Here is a 20731-nt window from a genome sequence, read left to right on the forward strand (position 1 = left end):
CCGCGGCTCCGGAAGGCCCCGAGCCGCTTTCCCTCGGCTGGGAGCGGCTCTGTGCGGAACGAGGAGCGCGGGGCTCTCCGCGGGAAGCGGCTCTGCGTGGGTACCACGCTGCCGGGCCTCGGTGGGAAGCGGCTCTGCGTGGGTACCACGCTGCCGGGCTCTCGGTGGGAAGCGGCTCTGCGTGGGTACCACGCGTGCCGGGCTCTTCGCAGGCCGGGCGGTGTGCGCGGCTGCCGGTGTGCGCGGGGAGGAGGGGATGGGGACGGTGATTCCCGGCGCGCACTGCGAGGGCGGCGGGGCCGGGCTGCCCCGGGGGTTCGGCCAAGGTGACTCTGGGGTTGGAATTGTCGCCTTTTTTCCCTGCTTTGACAGCGCGGAGAGCGGAATTCACGGTTTGTCTGGGTTGTTCTGTCGTGGTTCCGTGCCGGACGGGTCGCGCACCCACGGTGCCCTCGGGTTCAGTGGTTGCTGGAATTTCCCCTCCCCCCACGCTATTTTAAATAACCTTTGAATATAACAGTTTTATATATATATATAACAGTTTTATATATATATATATATATAAATATATAAACCTTTATATATATATATATATATATATATATATATATATATAAACCTTTGAATATGCTGTTTTATATATATATATAAATTTATATATAACCTTTATATATAACCTTTGAATATGCTCCTTTGAAATAACCTCTGCTTTAAAGTTCAGCCCCAAAGTACATTTTTCTTTCTTTCTTCTGCATTTATCTTAATAAGATCTTAAAGGAAATATCTTTTAAATACTTTTCTTATTTTTGCTCCAAGCTGTTTTTTTTTTTTTTTCCTGCTTTTTGAATGCGTTTGTTATATCGCTGTGACTGATTCTTTATTCCTGCTTTTGTGTTTTATTAATGGTTAAAGTAGTAGTGCCATCATGATCCTGCAGCAGATCTTGCGGCTTTCCTCCCTTTTCCACTCCGCCGTGGCCACTCACGTGCGCAGGAACATTGGGCTCTCTGCCATTGTCTTCAACAAGGCAAAAGAACTTGACCCAGTCCAGAAGCTCTTCTTGGATAAGATCAGAGAGTACAACACTAAGAGCAAGTAAGTAAAAGAAATTGTCTTAAGGAGGGGGCTGATGGCAAAAGGGGGAAATCTGTTGATTTTGACATAAGAACATCAGACCTGAAGTGGTTGGTTTTTGACAATTTGATACTCCTGGTAGGCTGGTCTGTAAATATTTAAGGTGTGTTTTCCTGCAACGCTTACGGTTTCACTAGTGGGAAAGGTTGTTCTTGCATGTCTAATAGAAAATACCAATTTTTTTCCCTTAAAAAAGAAAAAATGTGATGTCATTCTTCTTGGGCGGTTAAACCACACAGTTAAAGTCTCTTACATGCTGCATTAATGTAGTGTTATGTTAATTTTTACCCATCTACATACTCTATAAATAGGGGGGGAAAGGCTAAACAAACCCTTTCTTTCTTTTTTTTTTGGCTGGGGAAAACAGTTATTCTGTAGTTTTGTTTCCAGAAGCTGAATGGAAATAGCCACCAAAATCAGTTGAGAATTAATGGAATTATCAGGATGGTTCATTTAACATCTTAAGTTAATAAGCAGTTCCTAAAAAATGGAACCCTAGATTCTTGTAATGTTTGAATGAACTGCTGACCAGGAAACAAAAACTATAGTAATTCTGTGTAATTTATTCTCGGGAAATATTCCTGGGAAGGAATTAAGATGCTTCTTAGCTCTGCTGGTAGAAGACATGTTTGTCCTTACTTACAAACCCATCTGTGTAGGGAGGCAGATATTTGATGGTTTTACCAATTGTAAGCATGGATCCTGTGCTGGTACAATGGAGTGCTGGCAATCTAAAGAGTTACTGTTTTAGTTATCTGATGCTTGAATCCCAAGAAGCTCCTGTTTTGCTTCTTTAGTATTCAAAATGCATTTTCTTTGTAAGAACAGGTAAGCTTTACTAACTGAGATAACTAGTTCAGAGACAGAAGAGTTGCAAATCAGTTTTGTTAGGAATTCACACCTGGATCAAACAAAAGTAAGAGCCTGAGAGCCTCCATACTCATCAGTGGTTTTGCCTCATAAGACCACCTTTTGTCTCAAAAGGCTTGGATTTTCATCCCTGATAGTTGGATTTTCATCACTGACAGCAGAAAACCTTTACCCTGAGAATCTTGTTTGTGTGTAAGGTAAGGAGGCCCTGAGTTGTAATATCTTGAGTTTTGCAAATATTTTTAATTATTTCTTTTGACTGGCTGTTAGGAAGGTTTTAATTTATAGATGGGATTGAAAAAGTAGAATTTTCCATGTGAAATAATATTAGAACTGAGTTGTTAATCACAGCTTTTAATGTTTATTAGGCAAACTGGAGGGCCTGTTGATGCAGGACCTGAATTTCAGAAAGATATGAATGAATCCCTTGCAAGACTCCAACGGGCGTATGGTGAGGGAGATCTCACCAAGTTTCCAGAATTTAAATTTGAGGGTGAGTTAACAACTTTACTGAATTCTAATTGCAAGTAGAGACATGTCCACTCACAGTTTTTTTTACATTCCCCTTTAGTTTATATTTGTACCATTAATTTTTTGTAAAATGCCCTCTGGGAATCTTATGCTTTTCCACAGTTCACATCTGTTTCCATGTGACTCCTGTTTTGATTATTTGCCTTTTCTAGCAGAGGTATGGTTTTCATTATACTAATTAACAAAATTCTCAGTCAGATCAGGCTATCTTAATTGTCCTTCAGAAAGAAGGACACCCTAAAGAAAGAGCTCAAATAGAAATAGCCTAGGGTCTGTATTTTTCTCATCTTGCCAAAAAGATCAGCAGACTGTAATGTGAATATCAGTCTTAATATCATCCAAACTGTGCCTTTTTTGATTTTGTAAGCATCTCTGGAAAGCCACTGATCTCAGAAAATGAACATAGGACTTAATTTCCTTACTTATGGATATTTTGTGGCTGAATTATGTTAAGCCACATATTTTTTCTTCATTGATTTGGTTATGACTTCTGTTTAGCTGCTCTAAGTTTGTTTTAGCATGGAAGGGAAAGGGCAGACAGCAGGAGGTTTGGTGAGTACCTGGCAACCAGCCAATGCCAAGCAACCATAGTCAGCAACTTGCAGTTCTGATCAGACTGTCTGAGAATTCTAATTTAGACTTGGAGCACACTTGAAAATGTTTTGGATTTTGTAAGTATTTTAGTTGGGTAAAGTTGGTATCAGGTTGTTACTGGTGCAGATAAAACAGAGTACTTGTAAAGTAGAATCTTTGGTTTTCCTTTTTTTTATTTTTCCACAATTTTAGGGAGGTAGTTTCTCTACATTCAGTTCTATTTCCGTGTCATACGTGAAACTATACATATTAAAATTGTACTTGTTTTCGTAAGGAAAAAGAATTTGTGTGACCATAGGAACAGAGCAAAGCACAGACACAACGTGACTTTGTTCTTTTGCCACTGTTTCCTATCTTTGATCTAATTTCATTTAGGCTTCAAATTGTAATTAATATGAGTAATTATATGAGTAGAAACATGAATTTTTTACCTTAGGGATGCTTACTATAAGCTGAGCCTTGCCTCTAAGACTTTGTATTAATGACAGCAGGCATGAGTAGCCCAAAGTCCTAACCTTTGTGAGCTGTACCTTTGACATCCAGAACTCCTTGGTCAGTGTTTGCATGTGGAGAGTATCTTGCCAAGTTGAGTTTAAATTGTGTGCTCCTCTCTGTTACTACACACTGATGATACACTAATGAAAGGGAAAGAAGAGAGATTACTTGTTATTAGAGCTATGTTGGAAATATACTTGTCCAATAACATTCTGGTTGACTTCTTCAGTTTCTCTGCTGTCTTCTTCCCTATCCCAGGTGTCACTAGAAGCTGTTTAGGCAGAAATTACTGAGGCTTAGCCTTGATACATGATTCCCACAAGGTGGAAAAGACCTGTCTCCAGCTTTGTTACTGTTTACTGCTGCCCACAATTAATCAGTCAGTGGGGGTGTAGACTGCAATGCACTGCTTTAGCTTGCCAATGTAATGGTTAGTTTTCTTTGAATTACAAATTAATTGTGGTGTTTGAAAATGGAATAAAAAGAGACTAATAGGAATTTTCTCTCTCCCATTCCTCCTGTAGAGCCCAAGTTTGAGGAGACTCCAAAGTGATCTCTGCATCTTGTACACCAAACAGCAATGTACAGGCATGGAGTTGCTGAAAATGGCACCAGTTGTAATTTAATAAATGTAGTGCTTCAGTTTGATTTCAGTGGTGTGAAGAAGTTCTTAACTGCGTGGTGAGTGTAGCTAGCTGTGATCACCAACTCTTACATGACAAGAGGCAGCTGAATAGTGCTGCTCAGTGTTAACTGCAAAACTCCTTTGTGTGCTATGTTTTAATTCTTAGATATTGTAACATTTATAATTATATACCAGGAAGGAACTATTTGTTCTGTTGAGTTTATCCAAAAGGCTTCTGCAGGAAAAAAATCTCCATGAACCTTAATTCTGTAGCAAAGCCCTACAGTAGTGATGGAGCTGCACAGTCAAAAGCACAGGCACAAATGCCCTAATTCTACACTGCATCAATGAACACAAAGGTGATGAAGTTAATCTTCCAGAAGAAAATGAAGTCTTCTAAAGATATTGTAAGGTGTTAATTTCTGTGACTGAACTATTGACACAAACACTTTAGCTTATGAGGAGCTATTTATTTATAATAATTATATCTGAGAAACTACATAAGCACTTCGACAGTTAGAGTCTACATACTACAGTTTGAATTGTATGGACGTGATTTTTCTTCAGAATGAAACTCCATACACAGTCTACAGAGAGGCTTCCACATTAAACACTAAAACACTGATTGAGCTTTTATTACAGGGGGATTTATTTTGTCAGCATAGTGAGTTTACTTCTACACACTTTGAAATTGTATCAGATTCCCAAAATCATCTCTAAGTTCTAGTAAATCAAAATTGCAGGAGAAATTTGAGCCCTTGACAATGGTTGAGACACAAGTAGTGAGACTATCTATGAAAATTATTTTAATAGATTGTTCCAAGCTGCAAGAGTGAATCTTGTATTGCTGCATATACATATGAACAAAATGAGAAGCTTTCACGCAGAACTAAATTGAAGAGACAAGTTAATTTGTCTTTAAGTTTATTTGGAAGTTGTTTTGGGTTTTTTTAATACCATCACAGCTAGGTTGACTAAATATTGGTAGTTTCTATTTTGAGCATGCAAGACATGGAAGCAATATTTATAGAGCAGAAATCAAAAGATCCCTTGATGTTGTGGTTTAACCCCAGTTGGCAACTAAGTATATCATAGCCTCTGGCTCACTCCCTGTCCCCTCCCCCTACTGTAGGGAAGGGAATTAGAAACAAAATCTGTGGGTTGAGATAAAGCACTTAAATAATTGAACCAAAGTAATATGGGAAAGAGGGAGAAAACCTGAGAAGCACAAGTGCCAGTCACCACTCACTGACTGATGCCCCAGCAGCAAATGGTCCCTCTCAGCCAACTTCCCCCAGTTTAAATACTGGGCATGGTGTTATATCCCTTTGCCCAGTTCATGTCAGAGTCCTGGCCCTGTTCCCTCGTGGCTTGAACACCTTCTCACTGGCAGAGCATCAGACACTGAAAAGTCTTTGACTCGGGGTAAGTACTGCTGAGCAACAACTGGAACATTATTGTGTTATTGACATTATTCTAATTCTAAAGAAATCGGCTCTGTACCAGCTACTAGGAAGAAAATTAACTCCCAGCTGAAACCAGAAAAGTAGTAGCTGCTTACTCCATATCATTTGTCATGCCGGATCCCACACTTCCTCATACACCACCACCTTTCCCATCTTTTTATAGATGCACGCACAGATACCATTTCCTTAATTCCCATACAAGTCTGTTGAATTAATTTAGTCTGTGACTTTTGGCTTATGACAGTCATGACTTGTGAGTGTTGGATTGTTACATGTTGAAACCAGTTCTGATTCCGTCGCTGCTCTGCTTGACCAGTTACATCAACGTTCATTCTTAATATGGCAGTTGAAGGGGAGTTGGGTTCAGATCCCTAAAGCTGGAGGGGTGGAGACAGGCACCATGAGGTGCCCAGTGCAATCATGGGCATGCAGCTGATGTAGAAGTGCTAATACACAGCAATTAGCATCACACAATGCACTGGCTATTCAATCAAATCCACTCAATGCACAAACCAGACTTGCCCATCCTCCTGTCTTAACAAGTGTGCCCAAGTCCTCAAGCAAAAACAATCCCATAAATGAGGTTGCCTTTGCCCAAGGCAGGAACAACCCAGACTGTCTTCCACAGTACAGTTTTCATATGCACTACAGGGACTTTATTCTCTTCTACAGTAAAAGTTTTGATTGGGCAGGGCCAGCCCACTTGGCAGATCTAGTGCTGACTCACCAGGTAGCCTTTGCCAATGTGCATCCCAATGTTTGAAGGCTGCCCCTGGCCGTTGCCCTCAGTGTAGTCTAACAGCCCAATGGATCATGTTGTTTTTCTCAGGTGGTGCATGATACAATATATCCACTAAATGCCATGTTCCTTGGCCCAAGCATCTGTGAGTATTTTCCAAGTATTTCTAGTTCATTCTGTTCAAAAGCTTGGTGATGTTGCTCAGGGCCCCTGTGAAATCATTCTTCTGAATCACGTGATAAAGAGGGCTTACATGGTTCGGGATATGCATTTTCAAAAAACCCACATCTAAGCTTACTTTTTGAAGAAATGGATTAGAATTCCATTCCATAGGATTAGGAGTAAATTCAGCCCTTCCACTCTGCCTGGGAAACCATCCACTGGAGACAGGAGTAGCAGCTTTCCTGGAAGAACCCCCATTTGGGATTGTTTTCCTTAAAATTCATATGTCTAAGGTCGAGGTAGGTCTCCCATCCCAATTCTTCATGCCTTCTCTGTGGTCTCAGCTAAACCCACAGGGTATCCCATGTCATGTACCTTCCATATCCTCCCTCTTGAGCCAATGCTTACTGTCAGTAGCATGGGTCTGTAGAGGTGGGGAATAGAACATAACCTCTTTGAACTGCTGAAACTCCTGGGACAGTTTATCTGATAGTTTCTCCACAGATGAGAGAGGAAGAGAGATTGTCTTCACATTCCCAGAGATGGCAAGCCACCGTATCCACAGATGGTGGTGTGATGTCTTTTTAGAGTAACATTGGCAGTGGGTTGGTGTGTACTCTTGGTACACTCTGCAAACTTCCACCACGTGGGTCACATACAGACGAATTGGTCTGGATCTGTGGGGAACCTTGTATTGTCCAGGCCAAAATAAATTTCTAGCATGGCTAATTCCCTCAAGTACTGGATATCTTTCCACTTGCATGGTGACATGTAACACATCATTCTTGTAAGGATACCTTTCCTTCAGGTTTGACAGGAGTTGCTTCCAGAGGCTGGTAACTTGTGTCTCTCTTGCAATCACCTTGTCAATGCATGCTTTCTTAGAAAGTGATTCCTACCCTCTAATTCCAATCCGTTAGTCCCGTTATCCCAGCATCAGAACAGCTGGCTGGTAGTATGCTTATCATGACAACAGCTGAAATATTTATGTATATCCTGCAGCTCACTCAGGAATAAGTTTTGAATGGTTGCTTCTTGTTGACCTGTTACTGAAGTTTGTATAGGTACAGAATGTGTTGGTGGGGTTTCCGTAGCCACAGATTTGTTTCTTAACCTTAAAGAAGGCCTGAACCATATGCAACAACATACTGATTGTTACCAAAAGGACCAGGTCGGTTTCAGGGGTAGTCACAGGATATGCAAAGTCTTTAAAATTCTCAAATGCTCAGTAATCATCCTGGAGGGGAAGGAAGGTGTTTTTCCCATGGGTTTGCTCTGAGGGTAGAAGGCAGTAGATGTAACTGTGGATAGTTTCCACCAGATGGCTCCCAAAGGGCAGCGGGGACACGCCAGACAGGCTCCTGACCTTGGGCATCATACCACAAGCCAGTACAACACAGAACAACACCGTGATAACCTTAGCCTAGGCCTAGAGCAAATGAATCAGTATGGTGACCAGCAACTATTAAACCAATACAATGAAGGCTTATAACAAACTTGTTTTAACATGCTTTAGTCAGATCTGTTTTTATCTCAACCTTTTGAGTCCCACGTTGAGTGCCAAAAAGAACTGCCAGCAGCTCAGTCCCATGTGGCTGCTTGCTTACTGTCCCCACCCCAGCCCAGTGGGAGAACTGGGGAAAAAAAAAAGTAAAACTGGTGGGTTGAGAGAACAACAGTTTAATAATTGAAACAAAGTAAAATAAGATACTAATAATGCTAATGACATTAATAACAACAATAATATGAATTGTAGTGAAAAGGAGAGAGAGGAGTAAAGCCCAAGAAAGGCAAGTGATGCACAACAGTTTCTCATCACCCACTGACTGATGACCAGCCTGTTCCCCAGCAGCAGTTGGCTCCTCTGGGCCAACTTCCCCAATTTAAATACTGAGCATGATATTCTGGCGTGGAGGTGGTCACTGAGCACCAAGGCTGTTTGAGTTCCAGAAGTGTTTGGACAATGCTTTCAGGAGCATGGTGTGATTCTTGGGGTGTCCTGTGCAGGGTCAGGAGTTGGACTTCATGATCCTGATGGGTCCCTTCCAACTCAGCTTATTCTATGATTCTGTGATTCTGTGCATATCCCTTTGGACAACTCAGATGAGCTGTCCCAGCTGTGTTCTGTCCATGCTTTTGCAACTCTTCACTGGAAGACCATGGGAATCTGAGGACTCCTTGACTTGGAGTAAGCACTACTCAGCAGCAACTAAAACATCAGTGTGTTATCAACTTTATTCTCATACTAAATCCAAAACACAGCTACTATGAAGAAAATTAACCCAGCTGAAACCAGGACATTGATACTTTTGTATAACAAGTAGTAATTTGATGTCCCTCATAGAGGCTGAAATCTTCTAAATAAAAAAGGACTTGGTATGCTTGAAATCCTAAATGAAGCAAACAAGGTTACAATAAATAATAGTTCAAAGATTTTAAGCAGGTTAATATTTAGTGTACATTTCAGAAGAAACTAAGGCACTGAGCTTGACAAGAAATGTGTCTGATGTACTCTTAGTAAATGTTTATTCTTTTCTGAGACGGGAGATCTACAATGTGCACTCTACACATAAATACAGGTATCGAGCAGCTCTGTTCAGCATCTGATTTTTAAGTGCATTAACAATGATAAGCAGATACCATAGCTCTTCAAAGCTTTATCTTTCTCAAAGCAAACAGACTGTCTCAGGAAGTTTCTTATATACATACTAGATCAAGGATTAAGCTTATGCAATTTAGTATATTTTGTTTCAATTAAGGAAATGGGTGGTGTTCAGGGATCTTTTAAGGTTACGTCAGTAGTACTCATGCTACTTAAACTCCTAATGTCCTTAAACTGTAGATGGTGATATTCAGTCACTCCTAGTTGAAGTTTTACTTAGAACTCTATTCTTTTAGCACCAATCTCTAAAGCTGGAATGATGTAGGTGTAGCTAAAGCCCTTGGAGCCGACTCAAGGAAGTGGGGGTGGAAGTAGTAAATTCAGCTTCCATATTTAGTCAAGTTTTTTGACCCACATTATTCTTAGAAGAGTTAGAGCCAATCTTTCTCTCACTGCTGTCTTGGTCTGTGTCTCAGTTAATTACTCAATGTGTACAAGAAGATGCAAAGTATGGAGCAAAATGCTGCAGCTGTGTTGCACTTAAGACTATGCAATAGGAAGCTGTAAATGCAAAGTGTTGCCAGGTATGGGCATGGCAGGAGTGAGGAGATTGTGTACATGTGGAAAGACATGACAGATCTAAGGAACTTTGAAGATATCAAAAGCTTTTAAAATACACTACTGAACACAGAAGACTTGCCTTTTCACTTGTAGATTGATAGTTCATCTTCTTTCTGTTAACAGAGCAGGAAAGGAATACAGGTTAAATAGCTACTTTTCCAGTACTTCCTTTTGGGAGCTTTATATATGAATGCATTTTTCCAGATTTCCAGTAATCCTTGGGGATTTTTTTCCCCTTCTCTTATAAAAAACTTACAGTAACAAATCCATTGAATGCTTTTAGATATCAGTCATGATCTCATAAACCACTGCCAAATACCTTCTCTAGCTTGTCTTTCCCAGTCTTCCAGTTACACTTTTTGTCTAGGTCATGACCAAAACTAAAATAGCTTGAGGAATTTTGACTTGCTACTGAGAAATTTGAGTGAAATAAATCCATATCAAAGGAATAGACCAGGCACTGTCAGAAAGTTTCCACCAGTTATATTTTTACAAAACACTTCCTGAAATAACTTACGGATATGAGAGCAGTTCAATTTGGTTCTGATTGTCTTTTGTCTAGTTTGAAGAGAAGACACATGAATAGCTGAGTTAGGAGTGTAAGCTATAACTATGTAAAAAGACACATATCTGTGTATTTACCACATTAATGTAATGATTCACTTTCTGACCACCACACTAGTTTCTATTTAAGAAAGCAGCTAGTGTGTAGGATCAGATTTATCTCAGTGCCAAGAAAGCTATTGCACAAAAATATGTTAGAAAGGCTGTAAAAATCATTATAGTTACTAAAAAATCTGAAATGTAAATGAGGTTTGCAGTGATTTATGTACTTGCTTACTTACTGGGAAGAACTTTCCTCTGAAAAAGAAAGAAAAGAAAAGAATTAGTACAGGAATAGTTTCCTTAGCTGATCTGAAGTTTTTTGAAGTAGTTATTCCTAGAATATTCAGCTCTTCAGTTTCTAGAAGGACTTTCTGACCCAAATGTCTCTTTTTGGTGTAGTGAGTTTAGGCAGAAGAAAGATTAGGTTGCTTTCAAGGGTAAATGAAGCTCCAAGTGGACTCTAACGAGCAGCTCTGAAGCCTCTGGTAATTTCAGGCAGCTGACCTTTACAGACCCCAATGTTTGGCATCTGTTGTTGCTGTGCTCAAGCCTATAGGTACCAATGTAAAGGCTACAGAGAGGGTTGCTGGATATCAAGCTTTATACAGCAATCCCTAAATGCAAACTTTTCCCATGACCCAGAGGAAGAAGACAGTTAATTTAGTTTCATCGGAATTTAATTGGTCAGGCATTGTTGACTAAAGTGGGCTTATTTTATTTTGCCTTTATTAGGCATTCCTTATCAAAACTAGGGTGGAGAGGTTCCAAGAACCAGAGTCAGGCTTGTTGCTTTCCCTAGGTTGTTGTTTGGTAGCCTTAAGCAACTGTGCAAACATCTCCGTGTCATTTTCAAAGTACCTTTTGCAGTAGACGTTGGCAGAATAAAAATGTCTGCACAAAATTTGTTGTTTTAATGCTCTCTAGCTTTAGTACCATGGAGCTAGAACCTTTATGGAAAGGAGGACATCATCAGAATCATAAAATCATGGAATGGTTTGGGTAGGAAGGGACTTTAATGATCATCTGGTTCTAAATCCCTGCCATAAGCAGGGACACCTTCCACTAGAACGGGTTGCTCGGGACTCCCTCCAACCTGTCCTTGAACACTTCTAGGGATGGGGCATCCACAGCTTCTCTAGGCAAGAGAGAATGTAATGGAAATACTGCTAAATAAAGACATTTTTTGACTCAAGAAAGGAGTGATTTTATTCTACTTACTTGCAAAGTAGCCCTTTTTTTGGGCATAGAATACTCCAAGGCCACACAGAACCATCACCAGAGCCACCAATACTACAGCCACAATGATACCACTTACATTAAGGTCATCTGTAATTATAAAGCAGAAGTCCTCTGTTCTAAATTGTAAAAATTTCTACTGGCTGGATTTTTCCCTAATTAACACAGGCATTTTTATATCTATAGGTGAGCTTTGGCCCAAGATGCATAAGTTAATTAGTAACAGATGTAAGTAAGCAGTAAAAAGCCACTAATGTCCCACAGTCACTAACAGAAGTGCTTGGTACACATCAGCTCCTTAGTTTGGATCAAAAGTAAGAAAAGAATAAGAAGAACCAAGGGATACATATTTTTTATCATATCTACCCCAGAAAAATATTACCCAAGTCATATATCTCTGAAGAAAAACATAATGAAATCTTTTTAAGTGTTAAAGTAAGTTTCATCATTTGCTTAACACAACTGAAACAACTGGTGGCAATTGAGTTCCACTTGTAGAGAACTCTTCAAATTAGTTACTTGAAACTCAATGATTTTTAAATTTTTAAATAATAAGGCTTTTAAAATACAACACAATAAAGTTGAGTTTCCTGAAGTTAAACTCTACACCAGGCTACTGAAACATCTGGCCATTTTTATTTTGAAGGTGATGGCTTGACTTCAACCATGACAAAGACTATACTCATATCCTGATATAATCGCTAAGAGCTTCAAACTTATTCATTTTAGGAAAACCAAAATGATCAAGAAGGAGAAACATTTTCATAGGTTTTTGTTTTGTTTCCATTTATTTGGATCCCAACTTTAGGCTGACATTTTTACCCCAAAACCTAACAAATTTTTGTACGATTTAGGCTGACAGCAGTTTAGGATTTACTGCATATTTTCACAGAGTGATTCTATCTCAGTAGCTTGAGGAAAATTTGCTCATAATCCACCAAGAATGCATTAAAACCCATGGCACAATGATTTTCAGCTAAGTTCCATGAAAGCAACATATGGAACTTTGCAGTTCCATGTGCTGCTTTATGGAATACTTGGACAGGGTCTTCCCTGCAGTACTTAATAGAATTTGTTACCATTTGCTTTCCTATGATATCTGCAAGAACCAGTTGTATATTTTGCAAAAAATCCTCACACATTTTGGTTTATTAAAGACTGTTACATTAAGATTTCCCATGAATGAATCCCAAAAGGGAGGCTTTATATAAAGAAAATGCCCCAGTGATCTGGCACACTCTTCTGTAAGCCTTCCACAAAAGCATTTGGAAATATTAAAGTTCTCATATAGCTGATGCTTTTCTGTGAAGTTTAGTGTTTAGCAATCTAAAAGCTAATTACTCAATAAGGAGCTTATTATTTCTCCTCCCCACAAATGCCATAATCAAATAAAAAGATTTAATTCAATCTGGTCTTAGATTCTTAGCTACCATGCAATTACATAAATCCTACTGCAAGATTGTTTTCCACCATTATTTTCTTTAACACATACCAACTTGCATTCGCTTTACTGAACATTTCTGAGATAATCCAATCCCATTGGAGGCTTCACAGAAATACTCTCCAGTGTCATTCTTTGTAACTGTATTAAACAGCTGTTAAGAAACAATCCAAAACCATTATCAGGGGAAAAAATCCTGTAGGATAGAAATTTTGACATGTCAATGTAGATTTGTTTGTTTTAAACAAATGAAACCCTGAAGGCAAGTAAGAAATTCTGTTCCATTTCAACCTCGTAACAGCTCCCTAGTCACATTCCCTGGTCCTTCAACTTTTACTAGTTGCCTAAGAGGTTCCTTTAGATGGACATTTAAACTCAGTGGAGTGTATCTACAAGGAAATTAATTTTCAGTGGACCAGAACTTTATGCTTTTTAAATAATAATAATAATAATATCCACTTTTTTAGATGTGCTCTAATTTCAGAATACTTGAAATCAAACTGTTTCTTCGTTTTATCAAAACAATAACACCAGTAACTGATCCTTCAAAAAACTTGCCACATACTACTTATGATGCAATGTCAACAGAAATTTTTCAGAAGAGTTGTTTGCACTTTGTCTTCTTCCAACAGAGAAATGGTAAACAGTACTATTTATTAAATACTGCTACTGTAAAAATGAAAATGAAATGCAAACGAGACTAGCAGGACATCTCCCCTTCCACAGAAGAGCTTATCTCTTGCTTGCTAGTTGGTGCAATAACTCAGAGCATCTTGCTCTCACATGAGCCTCACAGGAGCCTCGGTGAAGTAACTCAATCAGGACAGTTTATCTTGTAGTGAATTATTTCATTGCCATAGGAGTGATGCTTTCAGCTGACAGTAAACATCTTGCTATGGAAGCAGATGTGAAAAGACAAGCTGGAATTTCTGCTTGACATACACTTCACAAATTGTAAAAGCTACACCATATTTTCACAAAGCAAGAATCTTCTGCACATTCCCTGCAAAAGTGTGAGCTCTCCTCGCCAAAGTCAGTACCCCACTTTGTGGTTGCTGTCCTGGGGGCTGAGTGTAAGAACTCTTTGTACCCTATCAGCAATGTGGTGGTAAGTTACATTGACTCCTAACCTGCACTATTTCCTTGCTAGCCGTAATATAGATACCTTAAAGTCATGCACGATTTTATGTAATCTACTAGTAGTTCTTTTATTTTACACTGTGTGATAAATAAGTGTTTAAGGCCTCTTGTCTGTAACTTTCTGCCAATTCAGTAAGTAACTCTATTTATAATAGATCTAACTGTTCCCTCTTAAGAACTTGTGAGCCAGAGAGATTTAGGTGCAGGTCACCTAAGTAGAGCTGCTGCAAAAAATCTAAGCCTAAGGCAGGGCTTTTCTAAATCTCTCACTTGATCCATTACAAAGAGATGGATAGAAACTGACCTCATGTCAATTCCAGTATTTCTATTTTCATAATTATTAGACTTGTTAACTGTGTCTTTTTAATGTATGCCATACTTAGATATTTTCAGAAGTGATTAGTAAGTTTGAATAGTGATTAAGTTTGAATAGTCCACCTGATTTCCGTGATGAGCATTCAGAACATCTGAATGCTTAGTCATACTTCAATTTCCATGTTTGATTCTGCACAAGAGTAGTGTTTTTAGAATAACTCTTTACTTCTGAAAAATCTCAGCTTCCTAAGTAGCATCAAGTTCTTTTGAAGGATCAGTTAATGGGGTAAGAATGAGAGAGACAGCCAGCTCTGAAGGCAAATAAACCCAACATTACGACCCACAAAACAAACTACAACTAAAACGAGCTAAGCTTACTTACAGTCCCAGCTCATTCCCACTGACTTCACAGTCCTGGATGGGAACTTGTAAATAGCATTGGAGTGCAGAGTTTCTGTACTGCCCTGAGTGCTGCACTCCCCTTGAAGTGTATGAAGCTACTATTCCAAATTTTAAGGTTCTGTCAAATATATCTCTGTTGCCATACTGACACCTCATTCTCACCTGGCACTAGTTTACCAATTCACAAGGTAAAATTTGTCATGTATTTCTAGATTCTCAATTATCACTACTGCACCCTCGCTTCTCACCCAGTTTGTACGTGTCATTCAATGTCTACGGCTTGTCACTGGTTTGAGGCAGAAACCACCTTCTGCATTTTCTCAGCACATTTCAGCATGACATTGACCTCCAACAAAGACCTTGTGAATTTCTGGATTTAGATCCCTAGATAATTTTACTGAACAGTAAATTTGGTCTCCTCGATAGCCGTCTATGACAGAGTTGGTTATTACACTTACCAGCGTGCCAGACTTTTTATTCATGGTGTAAGTTATGTTTGCTGCTCTAGCACTGCCTGTTCCTGTCTTCTCCAGCAAGGCAACACCATTCTTGTACCACTGGTACTCAGACGGAGGGGAGCCCTCAGTTTCCTTACAACTCATCTGCACGACCGTTCCTGTCATTGCGGAGCTGGGTACCTCACACACTGGAGTAGTCGGAGCCACTGGACAGTGAAATTGAACTTGTTACAAATGTACTTATACTGTCCACATGTGTCAGAGTCTGAAATAGTTCATGCCTCAAACATTGATGTTAAGTTTTGCCCATTATAACAAAAACTGTATTAAGAAGCTACAACCAAAGAAGCCTCCCTAAAGATACCTGACTTGGAGTTCGGACTGAAAGTCAAATGCTGAGATTAAATAAAGTGAAAACTCATTCTTAATCACCTGAAACAAGCAAGTAAACATGGAAAAGGATGTGAGCCAAACCCAGCAGCCATGCTAAGAATCATCTTGGGCTTGCTTTGGAGTGAGGGAGGCCATAGACTGTCACTGATGGAGACAGGAATGCAACGTATACACACCAAGGTTCATACAGCAACAGCCAGAGTTTATTGATGTGTGCCCTCTTATATAGGGGCTTTGAATTTCCCATGCTTCCAGATATTATTGGTCAAAAGTCTTAACTCTGCACAGCTCACTGGCCAATGATACAGGTACACTCCTGGTTCAAAGGGATTGGCTGGGGTCCCCTTGTTTGAACTTGAATTCAACCTATTGACTTAAAACCTGGGGACTTGTTTACTACTTATTCTCTAACGAGTTAGGCTGGTCGGGTTGGTATCTGTTATGGCCTAATTATCTGTGCTGCTATAGACCAGCTATAGCTGTCACAGTAGCCCACAGGAGCAGGCTGGGAGCAGGTTTGCACAGATTTTCCCCCCAGCTGATGTAGGGGGAGGAAGTTTTGGTGTGTTGTAACCTCTGCTCAGGGGCAGGGAACCCATCCTCCCTTACACAAACTGGCTATGGAACCACCAACCTTGGGAAGGCCACATCCATGGGATATTCATGTGAGAGGCAGCTGAGGGGGTGCCTTAATCCATCAAAAGCCTACTAAAGTGCTCCTCAGTGTCATTCCTGAAGCCTTGCACCACTGGACTGCATGTGATACAACAAACCCAGCATGTAAGAGACAATGGTAAACTCCCCCTGCCCCCCAAGGGAGGAGCCTGGATTTTCCTACCTAGACTGAGTATTTATTCACCTATTAGATTCTGTGCTTTCAGGGGGGACCTTCACCACCAAGACCAGCTGGAGAGGATCAGTGAAACATCATTGGGATCCATGGAGTGGTGGTATTTTCCTTATTCTGTCCTTGTTACTCTCTGTCCCTCTCACCTATTTCTTATTTCTCTCTCTCTCCTTCTCTCATATACTTACTATTAAATAAGCCCCATACTATTGTCACTGGCATATGATCTAGTTTGCTCCTTAATTCGGGCAGAGGCATTTCTAAGAACTTTCCTAATGGGATCATGGTAACATGACAGCAGGCTGACAGTCATTGTGAGGAGGCAAGCACTTGTGCATGTTTGATAACTAGCATATCAATGAAATGAGGTGTAGGAGAAGGGCTGGAAGGCACAATCCTGCTACTGAGAGCACAGTAAAATTTATGAGTTGCTAAAAATGAAAGAGATGCTTACTGCCAGCCTCCCCCCACCATATGCTGTGTCATCCTGTCTCCGGTCTGTGCACTTTCATCCAACCCTAGAGTTTGTTTCACCTCGTTGCTTGTATGCAACCTCTTGTCCACAGACAGATGGGATAACTCAGAATCTGAAGTCCAGCAATTGGCCCCTTCTCTACCCTAGTATTTAAAAACCTAAGTGAGGAGGAGGAAAAAGAGTTTTTGTATTAAAAGGAGTCAATTTTTGAAAAGTGAATGTCAGAAAGATTCACCGAGACATTGGCAATGGTCATAGGTACTTTATAAACCCCAATGTGAGGACCAAAACCAATTGGTTACTACATTCCAGTTTAAATTAAAAATGAACATTCCCCCACACAGATGCAGGAGAACTATTTGCTCCTTCTCCTATGAGGATGAATGTATCTTTTTTGATTTTTAATATGAACAGAAAAGGAATTAAATTTTTTTTTTGGTACTTAACATTATATAGAAGAAAAATAATGGTGAAGAGGCATCCATGGAACATTAAAAGAACAACTGACACCTTAACTAGTATAGCTGGTTTTTTCTTGGTTAATTTTAAGATAAAAAGCAGAGATATAGAAAACCAAATGAAATACTAATTCACATTAACTTTCAAAAAGGTTTGTAAGCAACACGTGCTGCCCCCCCACTTCTCTTTGGCCTTGAGGACTTCAACTTTAAATTAAGAAGTCACATTTAAAACAGAAAAGCTGTTGGGCAAGTAGAAGACAGTGGGGTTACCTCATTGTTGATGCTTATCAGAAGTTTGTGCATTTATCATCTTTTATGAAGAACTTAGAAACTTTATGTATAGTTTTGAATGATCAATTATTACTAGCTTTAATAGGACAAATCTAGAGTCTACAAAAACAAGTATTTTCTTTTGTCCTTGTACAGGTAAAAAAAAGAAAACTATTGGCCTCTACCACTCATCCAGTGCAACAAATACCAAACCCAATGTGAGAACAATGTGCTCAGTATTCACTTTTCCATCAATTCCTTAACTGGGAAAGAAAACAAGACCCACAAAGAACAACTGCTCCCCAGCAGGCACCACCATCTCTCCTGTGAATAAAGCCCACTGACTGCCAGCTCTCTGGCTGTCATTGCACAAAAACTCCTTCCAAAACCAGGACAAGACTGTAGCATGTTGGAATGAGCTTCTGCTTGTGAATATTTGATAAGTGTTGACAGATGCTGACTTTCCAGTGCCAAACACCATGATCATCTTATCCAGATTCTCAGTCACTGAGCGATTTCAGTTTTGAGAACTGAAACTCACTCTGATTTAATAAAACCCTAGTTAAGTCCCTTTCTAATGCAAGTGTGACTTTTGCCAAGCTCTTTTGTGATGTTGTACAATGTTTGTGTGCAAGTGTGTTTATAAACCCAGCCCGAAGAAGACCCAAAAACCCAGCAGCCACATGCTGTGTGGACAACCCTACGTTCAGCACCCCAACACCTCATCATCCAGTTTCTTTAAAAAGCCTAAGTAATAAAATTGGTACCCAATACTGTGAGAGTAATAGTAGCTTCTCCCAGGCGTTGCCCCTCTTCACTCTTGGCACTGATTTCACAGCGGTAGGTCCCAGAATCCCTTCTAGTCACATTCCTAATTCGGATTCCTGTATTCAGCATCTCTGCTCGGCCTCGAAGATCACCTTTAGGGAGAACAAGACAGAGAGGTTTCTGCTCTTTGCTTATAAAATCATAGAATCACAGAATGGTTTGGATTGGAAGGGACCTTGAAGATCATCTTGTTCTATCCCCACTGCCATGGGCAGGGACACCTTCCACTAGACCAAGTTGTTCCAAGCCCCATCCAAACTGGTCTGGAACACTTCCAGGGATGGGGCAGGCACAGCTTCTCTGGACAACCTGTGCCAGGGCCTCACCATCCTCACAGGGAAGAACTTCCTTCATATATTTCCTCTGTATATCTAGAATAAATTTCTCCTCTTTCAGTCTGAAGCAAATATCTATGCCTCATTGGCTTATTCTGGAATCATGTGCAATATATTGACATTTTACATCATATTGTACATGAAACTATTGCTCATTTGTTCAGTGTTAGTTACCTATCAGCAAAGAGCAATATGTAAGCCCCTTCTCAAAACAGTATGAACCTTCCATTTAGTCCAAAAAACCACCTTCAATTCAAAAAACCTCCATCTGCCATACATTATCCACTTGGAATCCACATTATCCATTTTTCTGCAGGTGGTTCAAGAAAATACATATAGCAGTAGTGAGGTGACTGAAAGACATCCCTTTCCACTAAAGGCATGGCAATCACTAACTCAATTGCCTTAAAGAAAAGGTTGTGAGTGAGACCACAGCAGAGTATTTGACATTTTAACCTGGCAAGAAAAACCTGATGGATTTAGCAAAAACACTGCCATCAGACTTCCTACAATGAATAAGTCTTTTTAATTCTACAGCTTATTATGAAAGTTACATGCACACACAGAAGCATGAGTCTGAGTGTTTCTCTAAATTAAATATATGCAGGAAAAAAACAAGTTCATCAAGGTCAACACATCTGCAAGCTCTACAAACTAACAAAATCTCTGTGCTTTTATTTCTCAACCTTTGTTTGTTGTGTACAATGTAACAGAGACTCATATGTTCTCCAACACACAAAGCTGAAGAAATCCTTTTCAAACCATACAAAGAGAAATTCTACTTCTGAAAAGAATACAAATAATTTATAATATATAGCTGAGTTTATATTTTATGTATATAAAAAATTCTGCATTATTCATATCTAAGCCTCCTGCTTTACAGGAGGCTTGAGAAACCTCTTTTTAGGATGAGAGTGCAGAGCCTGCAGTAGTTTAGGGGAGTTTACATCCGCATGTAATTTCATTGTTGAAAAATCCCAAGGAATCTGCAGTACCATTTTTCTTAGTCTTCAATTTTTATTATATTTAAGTTAATTAAAAAGTAAATAATAATTTATAAAGAAATGTCTTTTTTTTTCCCCTGACAAGAATTCTCTTTCTGAAAAGGACAGCTCTTCTATATGAACAGCCAAGAGCCTTCTTGTTCAGTCTTATTCTTGGTGTTGCTCCCCAAGAAAGAGTCAATAGCTGTGATAGAGAATGACATGTTAAACCATGCAGTACTGTACCTGTAAATTCACTGTTGTAGTAGACAAATGAAACTCCTTGAGACTGGATTTTCTTCCACTCTATTCTTAAACTCATCCCTTTCGAAAATTTGTGTTTGCAACTAAGAATAGCCTCTAGAGAGAAGAAAAAAAATAATAAAGGCAAAAGGGAAAATTAGAGATTTTAGTATTGTGTTGGTATACATTCAAGCTCCCTGAAATTCATGTTCCTCCTTCAAAAGAACTTGTACAGTCAGCAATGGCTAGATCTACTTCTCAAAGTGATGCTTCTCCAGATTTACACACAGCGGGGAGAAAGAAACCAGTAATTTTCTTATACTTCAGTGGCTTTTGGGTCAGACCTCAGATGCTGGGGATTCCCATGCTGGATAGGGTTTATTACTTTCCCCATCTAACATAGGAATATCTACTTTACCAATTACATTCTTTATTACTACCCTCATTTTAGTTTAAAAA

General features: G+C 39.5%; 2 protein-coding genes across 7 annotated transcripts in view; one reads left to right on the plus strand and one right to left on the minus strand.

The window, feature by feature from the left end:
• On the plus strand, window positions 1-4272 carry ATP5PF (ATP synthase peripheral stalk subunit F6). Of its 6 annotated transcripts, none has more exons than XM_021532404.2 (4): window positions 1-100; window positions 913-1095; window positions 2373-2497; window positions 4149-4272. In XM_021532404.2, the coding sequence occupies exons 2-4, from the start codon at window positions 926-928 to the stop codon at window positions 4175-4177; spliced, it is 324 nt and encodes a 107-aa protein (XP_021388079.2). In that variant the 5' UTR covers window positions 1-100; window positions 913-925; the 3' UTR covers window positions 4178-4272. The 6 variants fall into 6 exon arrangements, with proteins under 6 accessions (XP_021388079.2, XP_077647073.1, XP_021388080.2 ...); XM_077790947.1 differs by having other exon boundaries at window positions 6-96; window positions 916-1095; XM_021532405.3 differs by lacking the exon at window positions 1-100 and adding an exon at window positions 263-392 and having other exon boundaries at window positions 916-1095.
• Window positions 4273-8280: 4008 nt separating this feature from the next.
• JAM2 (junctional adhesion molecule 2) overlaps window positions 8281-20731 on the minus strand; it is a 32599-nt gene continuing 20148 nt past the window's right edge. The window contains exons 3-10 of the mRNA XM_021532402.2: window positions 20276-20389; window positions 18651-18803; window positions 15438-15643; window positions 13174-13276; window positions 11664-11771; window positions 10685-10700; window positions 9919-9952; window positions 8281-9006 (exon numbers count right to left, since the gene is read on the minus strand). Of these exons, the coding sequence (XP_021388077.1) occupies window positions 8974-9006; window positions 9919-9952; window positions 10685-10700; window positions 11664-11771; window positions 13174-13276; window positions 15438-15643; window positions 18651-18803; window positions 20276-20389 (767 nt within the window). The 3' untranslated portion in view covers window positions 8281-8973. The remainder of the gene's footprint in view (window positions 9007-9918; window positions 9953-10684; window positions 10701-11663; window positions 11772-13173; window positions 13277-15437; window positions 15644-18650; window positions 18804-20275; window positions 20390-20731) is intronic.

Source organism: Lonchura striata, chromosome 2, assembly GCF_046129695.1.
Source record: "Lonchura striata isolate bLonStr1 chromosome 2, bLonStr1.mat, whole genome shotgun sequence".
NCBI classification, from domain to species: domain Eukaryota; kingdom Metazoa; phylum Chordata; class Aves; order Passeriformes; family Estrildidae; genus Lonchura; species Lonchura striata.